The sequence below is a fragment of the Cylas formicarius genome, unplaced genomic scaffold (genome assembly GCF_029955315.1).
Source record: "Cylas formicarius isolate icCylForm1 unplaced genomic scaffold, icCylForm1.1 PGA_scaffold_7__23_contigs__length_41026272, whole genome shotgun sequence".
In the NCBI taxonomy this organism is placed as follows: domain Eukaryota; kingdom Metazoa; phylum Arthropoda; class Insecta; order Coleoptera; family Brentidae; genus Cylas; species Cylas formicarius.
In genome coordinates, this window is record NW_026844352.1 from 27059121 (window position 1) to 27074507 (window position 15387).

At 32.6% G+C, this 15387-nt stretch overlaps 2 protein-coding genes across 3 annotated transcripts; one reads left to right on the forward strand and one right to left on the reverse strand.

Annotated features, from left to right (window-relative positions):
• The first annotated feature begins 218 nt into the window (after nt 1–218).
• Nucleotides 219–6238, forward strand: LOC132704848 (fatty acid hydroxylase domain-containing protein 2-like). Of its 2 annotated transcripts, none has more exons than XM_060675131.1 (7): nt 219–323; nt 1973–2022; nt 2711–2913; nt 2965–3214; nt 4489–4670; nt 5055–5327; nt 5840–6238. In XM_060675131.1, exons 3-7 carry the CDS (start codon nt 2714–2716, stop codon nt 6003–6005), a joined length of 1071 nt encoding a protein of 356 aa, XP_060531114.1. In that variant the 5' UTR covers nt 219–323; nt 1973–2022; nt 2711–2713; the 3' UTR covers nt 6006–6238. The 2 variants fall into 2 exon arrangements, with proteins under 2 accessions (XP_060531114.1, XP_060531115.1); XM_060675132.1 differs by lacking the exon at nt 219–323 and adding an exon at nt 353–976.
• A 1061-nt stretch (nt 6239–7299) lies between these two features.
• Nucleotides 7300–8655, reverse strand: LOC132704930 (uncharacterized). Its single transcript, XM_060675272.1, has one exon. The coding sequence runs from the start codon at nt 8526–8528 to the stop codon at nt 7809–7811; it is 720 nt and encodes a 239-aa protein (XP_060531255.1). The 5' UTR covers nt 8529–8655; the 3' UTR covers nt 7300–7808.
• Nucleotides 8656–15387: the final 6732 nt, after the last annotated feature.

The following is a 15387-nucleotide window of genomic DNA, read 5'->3' on the forward strand; positions in this document are numbered from 1 at the left end:
TCAACTTGGGGTTGGAAATTAAATATAAAACAGAATCGGGAATTTCTATTCACTTCTGGACAAACGAAACTATAGGTGATGTATGTTATACAATATTTTTATAAAATCCTCTTTGATAGTAACAACCTCATACTAAGCCACTTGTGGAATATAGACTGATACGTCTTACACCAATGCTACTTTGCTCTTTACTGTGAATCAAGTTTAATCCGGTAGATGACGCCAAACGCTCTTTATATTTTGATGTAAAATTTTCAGTATTGATGGAGAGATAGGTAGCGATTTTGCGTTTTATTTATTAACAATATCCAAATCAGAGCAATGTGAGTACGTCGCACAAAAGCACGCTTTAGTTTAGAATATGTGGCTCGATTATGTTGCATTCTCGTATTTCACGTCATTATGGTTTATATAGAACGAATCCTATCAAATAAATACCCATACATACTTTATAATAGTGCCTACTTAAATATTTTTCGTTGCTTCTATCCCATGTTTGTTGATGGTATTTAATTCTGTTGTTTGATAACAAAATAGTTAATAAACTTGCACTACCCAACAAATATCGTTGGTGTTGAGCCTAACATGATATTTTTAAATTAAGAATTTCTAATACAAATTATTTTATATAAAGTAGTTGACTTTTGTTGCAAATAAAATGGTTCCAACAATAATATCGAGTAAATAACTATTTCGACGAATCATATAATAAAATAAATAATAAGTTCCAAGGATAGGTATGTACGATGCCTATAAATACTCCTTATGTACCATAAGCCATAGCGACTAGAACAATACGATATGTATAAGAATACGAAAAATTAAAATATCCATTTAATGTTATTTAAAGTCAATGTCATGTCATTATGGGCATTCTTATAAAAGGTCACATATGGTAGTTTAGTAAGAAAATAAACTTTGTAGGTATTTTCCGACTGAATAAAATAAATGTTGGTATAAATTATTTTTACTTATGGTAAGTATTGTGCACCCCTTCCAATCATAAAAAATAATAGTTGATCGACGTTTCCCAGCTAAACTTTTGCTTTAAATATTAAGTTACTGTTTAATAATCTCTATACCCATTATTTTATGATTAGTAATTCGTTCAACTTATTTTGAGATCTTTTTTATAGAACTGACTATGAAGGTAGGAGTTACGTCTTGAAGGTTTGTTCGAAGATTTGTAGCAAACAAAAATTTCGAGTAACTTAAAAGAATAGTATTACAAAATGTTCATTTCAATATTGGATTATTTAAAATGTTTTATTAAATTTTGGAATAAACAACTAAGTTGAAAGATTTTGTTTTAGCTCATCCTAGCAGACAATTTCGCTTATATCCAGCATAGCTTACGTTATTTGTTTGTGTTTAATGAAATATTTGGGAAATGTTTATAATTGATGGATTTTTGATTTAGTTACGTACCTATATTTTTATATACAGGGTGTTGTATACAGTTTTTGACAATTCTGCGGCAAGTTGGTGACCCATGAAAGAAATAGTTTTCTGACTCACTTACGGGACATAGTTATGTATTTAATTTTGATAAAATATAGTGATTTTCTTTAAAAATATTGATGTTAACAAAATCTACTTAGAATTTCGTGTAGTATAAAATATGGGGTTTGCATTGAAAATTAGAAAGTGGTGCATTTGCTAAAGTACTTTTAAAAATATAGCTTGTCATTTAATATAGACGGATAGGTACTAAATTATTTAGCTCTAACATAAACCCAATGAAAGATAAAGAAGAAAAAGTAGTGGACAGTTTTTTTGCCCTTTGTATGTGTTAATATAACTTTTTTGAAACCATACACCCTGTATATGTTTTTAATAAAATATTGAGTTATCAAATCTTTAAATTTGACGTTCTCTTGTGAAACAATTTATGACTTAAAATAACTGTGGCGTAAGTAGCTATGCTGAATGTATGAAGTTTATTAATTTTTTGTACCACGGAATATTTCAGATGCTGATCATCAGTAATTTTTCAATGATATTGGGGCGCGTTAAGATTTGGTAAGTAGTTTCACAAAACGAAAACATTTAATTTTCTAAAAGCCATATTATAACTTGCCTAAATTTTGTACGCAAAAGTTAAACCGGAAAGCAAGAATAGCAAAAATATTTTTCTACAAGTGTCAAAAAATTGTCAAAATTTTAAATAAATTAGCAGAAGCTATCTTACAGTCGGTTTCATAATTTTTCATTGATTTGGGATGTGCAATAAAAAATAACATATTTGGCTGTGAAACGCGAAATTTGCTATCTACCTATAAACATATCTTGAATAGACACGAGATTTTTTGTATACTCCTAAAGGTCTGCAGGTACGGAATTTCAATTTTTAGATTTGGAATGCAAAAAACTCTATTTTTATTTAAGTTGCTGCCCAGAGTTGTTGTAGTAATATAAACCCTCGTTCAAATATATATTGTCCATAAAAGCATTATTAATAATAATAATTATTATTAAAACTAAGATGTATTCCGATTTAAACGTTTTTTAAAACTCAAAAACAAGAAACGTGGTTTTGGACGTTGATGGTGAGCAATCTGTGCCCGCAAATTCTTCAACATCAACCGTGGTAACTTCGATATCAAGAACCCAATTGGAAGAACATATCTGAAAACACGTTGCTCCAAAAAACAATCCGACACAACAGTCGTATATTTATTTGATCAATTACCAAACCGATTGATTGTAGGTAATGGCGTCCACTAACCAATCGAAGACTTCAGCCCCTTCGGGTGTTGGGACTTCTTCCGATGACAGAACAAAATATTGTGTATATAACAATCCAGAGTCGGAATCTAATTCCAGCTCTATTTTATCATCCATCGGTAGCGTTTTAGTTATTGTCAGTACCGCTCTGATATGTTTCGCCGCTGCCCGGAACTCCATTACTTGGTTGGTTGATGGTGGTGCCAAGACGAGACGCATACAAGCATGAGTTTTCAGGTATTGCCAACGGTTCTGGGGAGCTTCAGGGGATTTTTGGCAGGCTCAGTGGAATAAATTTCTCAACGTCGCGGGCGAGGATCCTTATTATTTGTGGGTATTCGGCACCACCGCACTAACGATCATCGTTTACTGGATTTTCGGTGGGATTTACACTTTCTTGGACGTGACCAACAAACCTGCCGCTCTCCGACGATACAAAATTCAACCGGGCACCAACGAGCCTGTGGACACTAAAAAACTTTTAGAGGTTCTCGATTTTAGCTGCTTTCTTCCCTATTTTCAATTCAAATTTTAACATTTCCGCATCATCTATTAGAATTCTTGTAATTTATATTATGGCTTTTGAAATTTCTTATTCAAAAATACGTTACTGTATAACAAAAATAATTTTTTAGATATGAACCATCTGATCTTTTGCTTTAGCCCATATATAAAAAAAAATTAGTAACTTAAATTTTTAAACAAATTGCTTCAATGTGGCGAAGACTAGGTTTAAAGGTACTCTATTCAGTGATCGCAGCAAAAGAGTACAAAATTCAAGTTAATAAAAACACACCTTGGTTGATAAAAAAGTAATATTATTTTATTATGTATAGGTGTGTCTCATTGTTCATGGTTTTGCTGTGTAAGCTACCCTATTAACAACGTCAGCGTGTTGCTGACAGGTGGTAGAAAACAAATGTCATAGCTATGTTGGATTTTACGTACAGGGTGAAAATGTATCTTTAGACACCATAGCTCGGTTATGCATTCATTTATCGAAATGGTGAAAATTTGGTCTGGTCTACGTAGTCAGTTTTCTTCCGAGACTCACTAATTCTGATATATAAACTAAACTTTTCTTTGGAATACCCTGTATGTCTCTTAATTAATTTATCAGGCTTGTTACTAGCTTTGAAAAATATATAACACATAAAAGATATTTCAAATATAAGATAATAATTATCATAATAATAATATGTTAAGTGGAATAAAATTAGAATATATTTTCTAAAATGTCCAAATATGTGTTTATATAAATCGTATATTTAGACGTTTATACATTTTTAAAAAGCACTTAAAGACTCCATGAAATAAAAAAAATGATAACCATTATGTTACTGGACTCTACGTAAAAAGATCTATAAGATTAGGGTTTCTTAATCTCATCACAATATAGAGTGTATGAGTGTAAGTAAATGAAATGGCGTAATTTTCTGTTCGAAAAGGGTGTCTTTTAGTTCACGAAAATCGACCATAGTACTACGAAATCCAGTAAAAAGTAAAAATTTCTATAAATGTGTTTTCGAGTTATCTTTATTATTTAATTAAAAGTAAATCTAAAACTGTGAAAAGCTTTTATAGTAACTTTGTACCTTAAAAATACTTGAGACATCACCCTGTGAACTGTCGTACCAGTATTAAATAATACCCTGTTTGTTGGTATGTACTCAAATCTTATTCTCTCTGTGTTTGAGCTGCGCCACCAGTCTGGGATCTTTTGCTTATATTAAAGTTGAGTGGATTTTCTCTTGGTTCCAGGTGATATCTTGCGTGATCATAAATCAAACTCTAGTAGGTTTGCCGTCCTCATTCGTGATGTATTGGGCGATGCGATGGCGAGGATTTCCCGAAATAAGGGAATTGCCGACATTCCACTGGGTGCTTTACGAATTGGCCATTCATATTTTAACGGAAGAGGCTGCTTTTTATTACTCTCATAGGTAAGAAAACGTTTTTACACGGCGCATTACCTGCACCAACATGGTGACTTCGATTGAACTATAGTTTAAAACAGTCGTCGGTGCATTTGGTATAAAAGCTATAAAAACAATCTAAAGAACTTTGCAATTGGAAGAACTGGAAGCAGTGTATAAGATGTACTAGAAGTGTAATAACTAATTGTTTAACAGTGTAGAAACACATTATTGACAATTCGAAAAGGGAATGTCTTCATTGTCTAAATTTTTCACTAGGTTAAAAATGCAGTTCCGTATTGAGACTATTAGATTAGTGTCTCTTATTTTCGATTATTCTGGTCATAGTTTTTTCGTTTTTAAGGACAAGAAAGATAGCGATATAGTAATATGTTTATTTTAATTTCGCAGACTGTTACATAGTCGACATATCTACAAATACATCCACAAACGCCACCACGAATGGACAGCTCCGATAGCGGTGACTGCCATCTACTCGCATCCGGTGGAGCATATTTTTTCAAACCTAGTACCACCTTTCTTAGGGGTCTTCATTATGGGCTCCCATGTGGCAACGGCGTGGTTATGGTTTACCCTGGCAATTTTGTCAACTTTAAACGCCCACTCGGGTTATCATTTACCCTTCTTTCCATCTCCAGAGGCTCACGATTTTCACCATTTAAAGTAAGTACGTCGGCGTAACAACATATTTACATAAAATGGACGGGGTGTCCCTTTTTCGATGTGTTATTATGGGAAACTATTATTCAAGATACCAATATGGTATTTACACATTACTTCCTTTTAGGTTTCAATGGTACAATGAGAGTTTGTGAATAGCACGAAGAAAAATAAAAAAAATTGGAGATTTGAAAAATTTCATGATACAGATTTTTTGATTTTGCGAAGACTTTCATTGCAACTTTTTAACAGAAATAAAATGACCCATATAGCCCATTTTCATTTCATATCTTGTCAAAAAGTATCATTGTCTAGTTTAAGTAGTTTTAATGTTACCTATACACAACCCAATAAAACATTACTTACTCCGTCTTTATAACTATAAATCGTATTTTTTTAAAATTTTTGCGTTGAAATTTTTTTCTTGTTTAAAACTAATAAGGGAGCGGACATCGAGAGAGGAGAGATTTAGAGAAAACTTTTAATGATAAATATTAGCAACGGGTATGTTCCAGATTCAACAATTGTTTTGGGGTATTGGGTGTTCTGGACCGTATCCATGGAACGGACAAGCATTTCAGGCAAACGACTGCCTATGTGAGGCATATAATGATGTTAAGTTTCATACCACCGAGGGACGCTTTTCCGGACAGCAAGCCTTGGCTGTACGGTAAATTCTAATATGTATTTGTCTGTTAGTCATACACATTAAAATGTGAATATTTTTTGTGATTTTTGATTGACCATAAATTTTTTCATAGGAGGTTCAAGTAGGTATTAATAATCATTTGTATAGACGTGACCCGATTTGTTTTTCACAATAACTAATATTTTATAATTCTGTAGCTTTACTCTGTTATACTTATACAGTTTATAAAAGGACCATACTAAATAATATAACAATACACTTTAAATTTGAAGGTATAAATTTGTTGTCCCACATCCGCCCTCCATCTTGCCTCAACTGCCTCGTATATGTCAGGTATTTCCATATAGCTACTAGCCATATACAGACCTTGCCTATGTTGACAAGACTGGAATTTAATATGCGCATGCACTGTTATTTAAAACCAATTCAACCAATAAGACTGAGCCGCGTTCAACAACTAACACGACCGTCGTCAATTCGATAGTTCCAGTTTCATTGCATTTTCGCGGCAGTATTTTGTCAAAATATGCCCAGATCTCTTTAATTGTTCTAGAAAAACGAATGTGTGAAGATCGCGGAAATGTGGGTTAGTGGGTGAAATTTAGAGGTGTGCGCCGAAGTTTATCCCTATCCCCATCTCTACGAAAATATAATAGCCGCCCGCATCATCAAATCAAATCAAATCAAAAAAAAGTTTTCCTATAACAAATGATTTGGGCAAAATTAGTGGTAAACCCCTTTAACGACGCTATTATACAAATCAGAAACATAATACAAACAATATGATTTTTTGGGGTCCCTTCTGGCTTTCGAAACACTCTGTATATGGGATAGTAAATATACTCACTTTCATCACTGAAAATGAGCAATTTGGATTGCACACTAAACTCCCCCCCTATTCAGTAATTTTTTATTTGAATTTTGGCCTGATATTACCCATAAGTAATTATATTATTGTTATAGAATTGAAAGAGCTAATTTTATTTCAATACTATTTTAATTACATTAAATTTTTATTAAGTTATATATATAATTTTAGAATTATTCACGGAAAACGTGTCGATGTTCAAAGGGCATTAAATTTTTTTTATTCTATTTCTACTGAAATCTGAGCCAGGAGTCTTCTTGTGCATTGCATTCCTTTACAAAGAACGCACACGCTACATCTTGAGCCTGTTTTATTTAAACATTAGTCCTCAAGAGATCTGTATTATTACCCGCGGATTCGCGAAAGAAGGTTTGTGATTGAATCGATAAACTTTAATTAAGTATGCCGTTTGGAAAATAATGCTGTAATAAAACGAATATTTTATTTAATTACAACAGTATAAAAATACATAAAGATATCTGGGTAGATATACAATTTTACGCTTATCTTTAAACTATAGGTATATCACAAATATAATATTGCATTTGGATTAAGGCACTAATTGGCATTAATTAAGTAAATACCACAAGCTAATTATAAAAAATTTGGCAAACTATCAGAGACAAAATTATTAACTTTGCAAATAATGATAAACTTATTCGGTTCCAAATGGAAAAGTACTACGACCTAGTATCACCTACAGTACATAATTCAGAAATATGTATTAAGCAATTGCTTTTAAAAATTAATACATTTACATACATCAAATATATAAATTTATTCTGAAAATTAATATAATTGTAAAATTCAAAAAGGCATTAACATACATATTATACAAAATATACATGTAACATTGAGTGGAAATATTTACATATATGTGTGTACTATTTCTAAAATAAATGTAGTATCCATGGTTTTTTGTTCATACCAATATTATTTTTTCATAATTGAATAAAAAATATAGATGTTAGGTTTGGTACATGCCTTCAATCAAAAAATCCATCCTTTTGTAGTTTCTGTGCAACCACCAATCCATACCACGCTTATACAGTACAGATATTAAAATGGCAACTAAAGGTACTGACAAAATGACCGCTACAATTGGCACAATATACTCCGATTCTTGACTTTTTTGATGTAGCAGTACTGGATCAATTTGTTCTACTTGGAGAGAGTTTTTTATATTGTCCTCTTTTGATACTTCCATAGAAGCATCTGACTCTGTTACTAAGGGCTTTTTATGAGGCTTAATCGGTATATTCGTAACATTTGTTTTATTAGCAGCACTTTGGTGAATTGAGTTGCTGAAGTCAGGTTGATCAGGCATAGTAACTCCTTTCTTTGGAACACTTGTCTTAGCATCATCCTTTTGTACCTTAGAACTAAGTTCCATTTTGTCTTGCTTCACTCCTGATAGGCTGTTATTTTGAGTTGTGTTTATTTCAGAAGTTTTTACTCGATTAATTGGAGGGGTATCAAGCTCATGTTCTCTTCCCATATGTCTATCTAATAAAATATCTTTTGAGGCAGGCAAACTTGCAGTTCCAACTGTTTTGGCAAGATTTAGAGTTTTTGCAGACAGAGGTTTACCGTTTTCTTCCATAATTCTAGGAATGGTGCTTGGTAAATTTGTTTTAATACCACCAATTGCATAATGGAGATAACACAAGAAAATCAAATTTCGCATATTTATAAATGACTCGGTGCTGGTAACTGCAAATTTATTTACATAGCTTTGAACCCACTCCGTGCAACCGCTTCAAATTACAAAAAGGAAAAACCACATCATTTACCACTAGTACATAACCCAGCACTTTCTCAATTTCTGTGTGTAGTCTATGCCTAGAGTTTTATTCTGTGGTTTAGATATAAGAATATAAGAAATATCATCTAACTTTTATGTATTCTGCGACTGACAATCTCCAAGATTGTTAACAAAAACATTTAAAGTATTTATTTTTATAGTAGTTCATTTATTAATTCAGCTTAAACTAGGATACAACGAGATTCTATTAACTTGGTGTCTTTTAGAACTAATTCGTCGCGCATTCTTCGCTGGGTTTATCTTTGGTGTAAGACAAAAACATAACCCTTTTATTTATTTATCAAATGATTGAGGATATTATTAATAAAATGGGTAAATCTGATCAGTTAAGTGATAATGTGCCTGGACTTTCCCCACAAACCGAAGCCAGCAAATTACTTGAGCAAGCACTTATGCAAATGGATGGAATAATTTCAGGTAATTTCAATTTGCCTGCTTCTAATGTGTAAATTCTTTTTTTCTTTTATTGCTTTAAAAATAATATCGGAAAACCATTATTGTTTATCCTTTGGGTGCCCAAAAAATGAAATCCCATAGTTTAAGTGATTCAACTGATTGAATTCAGTTTTTGGGTTACTGATAGAAATCTTACAAAGATTAGAATTTGCCTCTGCTATAATACCGATTTCCTATTAGTATTTTGCTATTAGGTACCCACATATTTATATGCAACTGCATAAGAAACCATTGCTGATGCCTTAAGTACGATGTTTGTGTTGATTGATATTAAGTTAGGCAATAATTGTAGCAAGAAATGTAAACCTACTTATTATTTGATACAAATTAACAAACAATTCATGATTACCCGAGGATTTTTTTGTTTAGTTAATTTTAACCGAAAAATAGTTATGCCTATTGTGTTAAAACATGGTGGAACCTATATACAACGGGTTTGAGGGGCAACCTGCGGATTTCGAGCTACATACAGCTCTTTTAAGGATTATTTGTGGCAAATAAATCTACCTTAGTTCGATTTCATTTTTGTGTTATTATATTTTTAAAAAATATCTTCCATATCTGTTGCAAAGTGTCATTTAAGTTTATCACAACAACTATGAAAGACTAAGTACAACGTTGTAACGAATTTCATTTGCGTCCAAGTTAAGAATTATATGACTCATCGAAAACTGCGCTTGTACTTTAATTGTGTTTTCAAAAAATATAATTTCTGTAAAAAAATATGTTATTATCTTTTTTGCATTCCTTTTAGATGCGGATTTAATTGCGGATAGCGAAAAATTTAAAATGAATACCTTAATATATATCATGGAGTGGTGAGCAAACCACTCATTATTAACATCATTAAATTGTGTCTGCGCCTACAATCATCCCATTTTTGAATTATCTGTTGCATGATGGTGTGTCATTTAATATAATATTAACATCTAAATAAAAAAAAAACTCGAAAACTCCCGTTTTTGTCGCGCACGCAAGTCGCCCTTTTCCTCCCCCTTCCAGGTCGACAATCTTGGAGTTGCATTCGATATTGTCTGGTCGAAACGCCAGCGGCGGGCAACAAGTAGATCGGCGGAGTTGCGTTTGGAAACTCCCGGTCCGCTTCGGAGTTCGCTCTGTTGCTTTTCGCGAGCATCTTCTCATATTTTACTTCCACCCATGCGATGCTTCTTTAACGACTCCTTTGGGGTAGTTTAGTGTTTACATGTTGAAAGTGTGTAGTTTACGAGCGCTTTATTGTCGATATCGGTTTGTGTGTTTGCGGGATTATTTGTTGCGGTGGAGCTTCTGTAAGAATAGGGATTCATTTGTTTTCTGTACAGGACACATGGTGTTGTCTTTTAAAGATAGCTTGGCTTATGTTTTAAAACGAATTAGTTAATTTTCTCACAGCATGTTTGAGGTTTAAATGTCAATGTGTTAGCATAAGTTTGATCTAAATTTCAGATTTATTAAAAAAAATCATTAGAAATTTACCTCTTCAAATATTTTTTACCCCAATATTATCTTTTTTCCTTGAAAAAATTGTCCAGCGTTTTTTTTAAATTTTGTGAAGTTATTAGTAGAGAAAAGCAGAGATTCGTGAATACAAAGAAGCAAACGTTTATTTAAAAGGTTTTAAATGTAATTTTAGTTTTCACATTTCTATTTACTGTTTTAGGTTGTGTAGTTAATTTGTAAAAGCTTGATAATTGAACCATCCTTCCTATACCTCACAAGATTTAAAAGTTGAATCGAAAAATCGAATAGAGAATGAAGATATCTTATAACATAAGGTATCATATGATTTTTAAAAATTTTAAGTTGACAATTGGCACTTGTTAAGCAGGCAACATCCTGGTCCTATATCGATGTCTTTTTCATTACATAGCGGAGGTGTTGGGGGGTGGGGGTCACATGGATTTTCTACATTTACAGATAACCCCCATCGGTGCACCCAAAAAATATTTTTTTACAATTTTTTTATTAAGTTACGTTCAAACTAAAATCCTTGGCTCTATCCATTTAATCACCTAAGTATTTTTATAATTGAAAATTTTAGATTCGTAAGATATTTTTGTTGGTTCATACGAGAGAGGTGATTGTAAAATAATTAATTTGACCTCGACTGCGCACAGAATTTTTTTTAACCACATTGGAAGAGAACAAAGCAATTGGCAGTGTTTTAAGTTGTAACTAAAGTCGATCCTGCAAGGAGCCTTTAAAAATGTATCCATGTCGATTTTAAATTTACTATAAGGTATGCCACTTCTCTATGACGCGGTGGTGGTGGTTGAACATGTGCCACTCGGGCGCACCTTTACATCAGGGTGAGAATAACATTAATGGTGAGTAGTAAGTAATGCACCCACTTTGTTAGCGAAGAAATTTAAAAATAAAACTCTTAAAATTTGGGTTCGAAAAATGCCGAACTATTTTACAATCTCTGGCCAAATTTTAAAATTGTTTGGCCAATGAATATGTATATTAAATCCCGCCATTTATAATTGTTTAATTCGTCTAATGTTATAGGGGGTAGTTAATAATGAACATTTATAAAATTAATAGAACTTTAATTATTCACATATTCATAAAAACATAAAAAAAATGTTTTACCACTGTGAATAAAGTAATAAGTAATAAAGTAATTTGATTTAATCAAAATACACACATCTTATGGGCGTATGTTAGTTAAATAATAATGAATATATTTTTTTCCGTATTAGGAAATAGTACCGAATGGGGGTTAACTATTATGTCCAGTAGTTTCAAAAACTTTTTAAAATCATAAGTGGTTTCAAGACATTTCGATATGATAAAAAAAGGCCAACATAAGCACACCGGCCATTTTTGGAAAAAGTAACATTAAATTTTAAAAATCAAATATGTCTGAAGATGCATAAACGTTATTGTTTGGAAGGATGAAGTGCACGAAAATGGGAAACAAAATTATGGTTTTAATTACATCCGAAAGCCATTCTACCCAACCCATAATAATGTTGTTCAACAAGGACTTTTTTATTCGGTAAGTTTTAACCGATAAATTCCAACTCAACCTTACAAAAATTGCCTTTATTTACCCTCATACGTAAGTCGATAATATTCTGTAAGCTCTAACAGATGTGATATAGGGCGCAAAATCAGCCTTTTCGTAAGAGACGCTCGGGTTTCTGTTTGTGATATATTGCCAATATCGGGTTCAATATAAGAACTCCTTTATTTTTAGAAAACTACGTTTTGTTAGCAACGCGAGATCGAACAAATAATGAAACTTCTCTTATTCAGAATCAATCATTACAACAATTCGGTTGATGAGGTAAAACTATGTTATATAAAATTTGCCTTTGACCAACAATTGTCTCCTCTGGAAAATATCAACAAAATTTTGCAATTTTGGGATTTATAAAGAATATTATTAATTATTTAATCGCGAATACTGTGAAAGAATCGGTTGTGGTAGTCTTTGGTTTTTAGTTATGGCATTGCATAAATAGCTTTGAAGGATTTTTTATGAATTTTTGTATCCCAGCCGGTATCTAACTGGGCAGAAATTTCTTTATTATACTTGCTTAAGGTAAAGCCTAAATCTGTCAGCCTCAATAATAAGAGGATTTATATCGTTCTGGCATTCGTTTTTGAGTGGTTATTAAACTTCTGTTATTTTTTGTCCCGTATTTTTGTAAAAAGGGATATAATAACTAAAGCAATTAATATATTAGCATTGTGTTTGTAACATGCTTAACAAACGCAACTGTATAAGTAGAATCCAAAATAAATTTCTCAATCAAAGATTGCAGAATTAATTTTGCAGATTTTATGAATAACAACGTAGGCATCGTTTTCGTTTCTAGAAAACCTCAAATTATTTTCATGACAATGTGGTGGAAGTCTATTTTGACGTTTGTCCACCGTATTATTGAAATGACTTTGTAAATATCTGGCGGATCTTGATTATTTTAAACTTTAGTAAATATGAAAATAAAAATATAACTTAGTGAATATTTATTTTAAAAATGTAGTGGTTTCTCCTCCTGATTAGAGAGTGAATTTGAACAAAGGTTCAACTGCGATAAACAGTGGACATTTTAAGACTTTCATACCCGAAGAATCGAACATTTTTTGGTTGGTTTCTTGGGGAAATACATACGCATTTACATGCGTACATATCTGCGCTTTAAAATCAATATCAAGAATACCCCATTGAAGGCCATGAAAGGCCACTTGCTCAATCTTGAAGGGCTACTCGATTCGAAAAGCTAAAAGTGCACAACTACACAGAAGGCAAGTGTTACATGTGATGAATCGATATCCCTGTTACAGATTATGCCTTTTCTTTTTCATTTCAAAGGGGATAAGCGAGGTCGAGCTGAAATATAATTTCAAAATTGACAAGAATTATTTATGAAATATAATGTTTGTAACATTTATGGAAATTATGACAATTTAACGATTGTGTAATTCTACTAATCTGTTACTTAAAGGTGTGATTATGAATTTTTCACTAAAACCCAGTCTCATATGTAGCAAAACTATGGAATAATATTTCATTTGACCCTGGTATAGGGTATATTCTGCCATTCGCCTTTAATATCATCGTTCACTCTATTCAATGTTCTGGCAATTTTGGAAAGTTCCGGGGACAGTTCCTGCATCCAAATCACCGAACTACTTCCTTATGTCTAAAAATGCCCCCGCGGAATGATTGAAAACATAAATAGATATTAAATTATGAAATTAAAAAAAAAATTAAATAATTTTCACAATTTCATTTTTTGTCATTTCTTCTCAGTATTGTATTGATTTTTTGCTTTTTTTATACTAAAAATATTTGATATTTGCTAAATTTATAATGGATTTGAAGAATAGTTGCCTTAACTTACTCACCCTAATATATTTCTTCAAAACTTGCGTTTTTGCTCACAGGGTCAAAAGTTTATGAAAATGAAAATAGACGGTGTATTGGACCCATTGGTTTACTCAAACCTTGAATTGTGTTTAAGTTTATAACCGTAACTCATTGTTTAAGGAGCCAAATTCTTGGGGTCTTCGACTTTAAAGAGGTTATTTTTGGTTCTTAGCCTTTCTGTTCGTAGAAAATATGTTACTCCAAATAACCACGTTTCAAGTAATTTTTCAAAGAAACTTCCACAGGCTACTGTAATACTTTTTACAAAATTTCTGGATTCCTCCTGCGTCGGTTTTTGCTTAGTCGAACTTGCTAACGTTTCGCCAATCATCGTGTTGATTTCATCAGCGCTTGACTGAAACTGGCTCTCATTTTACTCCGTACCTGCTTATATATTGTTTGAGGGGGGCCGAGCTACATAAGGGGCATAAACACCGTCTCGGATGACTGATTCCCATATTGGTGACAGGCCGAACACTTGCCGCTGTGGTCCTTACTTACATTGAAAACCCAGATTTACCACTCTCATCATCTTCGATCCGTCAAAGAAAAAATTCCATTTGAGATGCCAGGAGTTTACAGCATCCCATTTATTGGACCATATATAAGCAGGTACCGAGTAAAATGCGAGCTAGTTTCAGTCAAGCTCTGATGAAGCCAACAGGATGATTGGCGAAACGTTAGCAAATTCGACTCAGCAAAAACCGACGCAGGAGGAATCCACATGTTTTGAAAAAAGTATGTTTCAAGTAAATTAAGTTTTAGAGGATTTGAGTTTCAAAGATGTTAACGATATGCGGCATTTGTATATTAGTAGTAGCTTTCATCAATAAACTTATTTTCAGGTTCGGGTTCCCTCACTGCTCATTCTCCCGAATATGGTTTCCCAAACTCTCCAAGTGGCATACGAGACGCAGCTAACAGTTTAGTTGGTTTGCTTCAGAGTACCTCGTCTCCGCCACTGCCCGATCCGGCTGTCGTTAAGATTTTGTTGCAGTGGATCCAACAGGTAGGCTCATAAATAATAAATTCGAAACGATTAAATATTGATAATGTTCTTGTCCGTGAATTTATTAATACTCGCCTTCACTTTTTCCTATTTGCAATTTACTTCAAAATGGTATTTCAAGTTATAAGTAGGAAAAGGTCACATAAGCATTTGCTGCATTGAAAAATAGATCGCGACTTTGATAATTAGATCCTTTTCATATTTGCAAGCACAGTTTATACTTATTCAGTTGCGAATATATTTATAACGTAAATCCAAAACTCAAGTCAAATCGTGAATTTTTTTGAAACAGAATACTTTGCGTAAAACTATTCTAAACGGTGGGAACTGTTCTCATTTGAAGGATAATTGAAGTATACGTTATTCCCGGA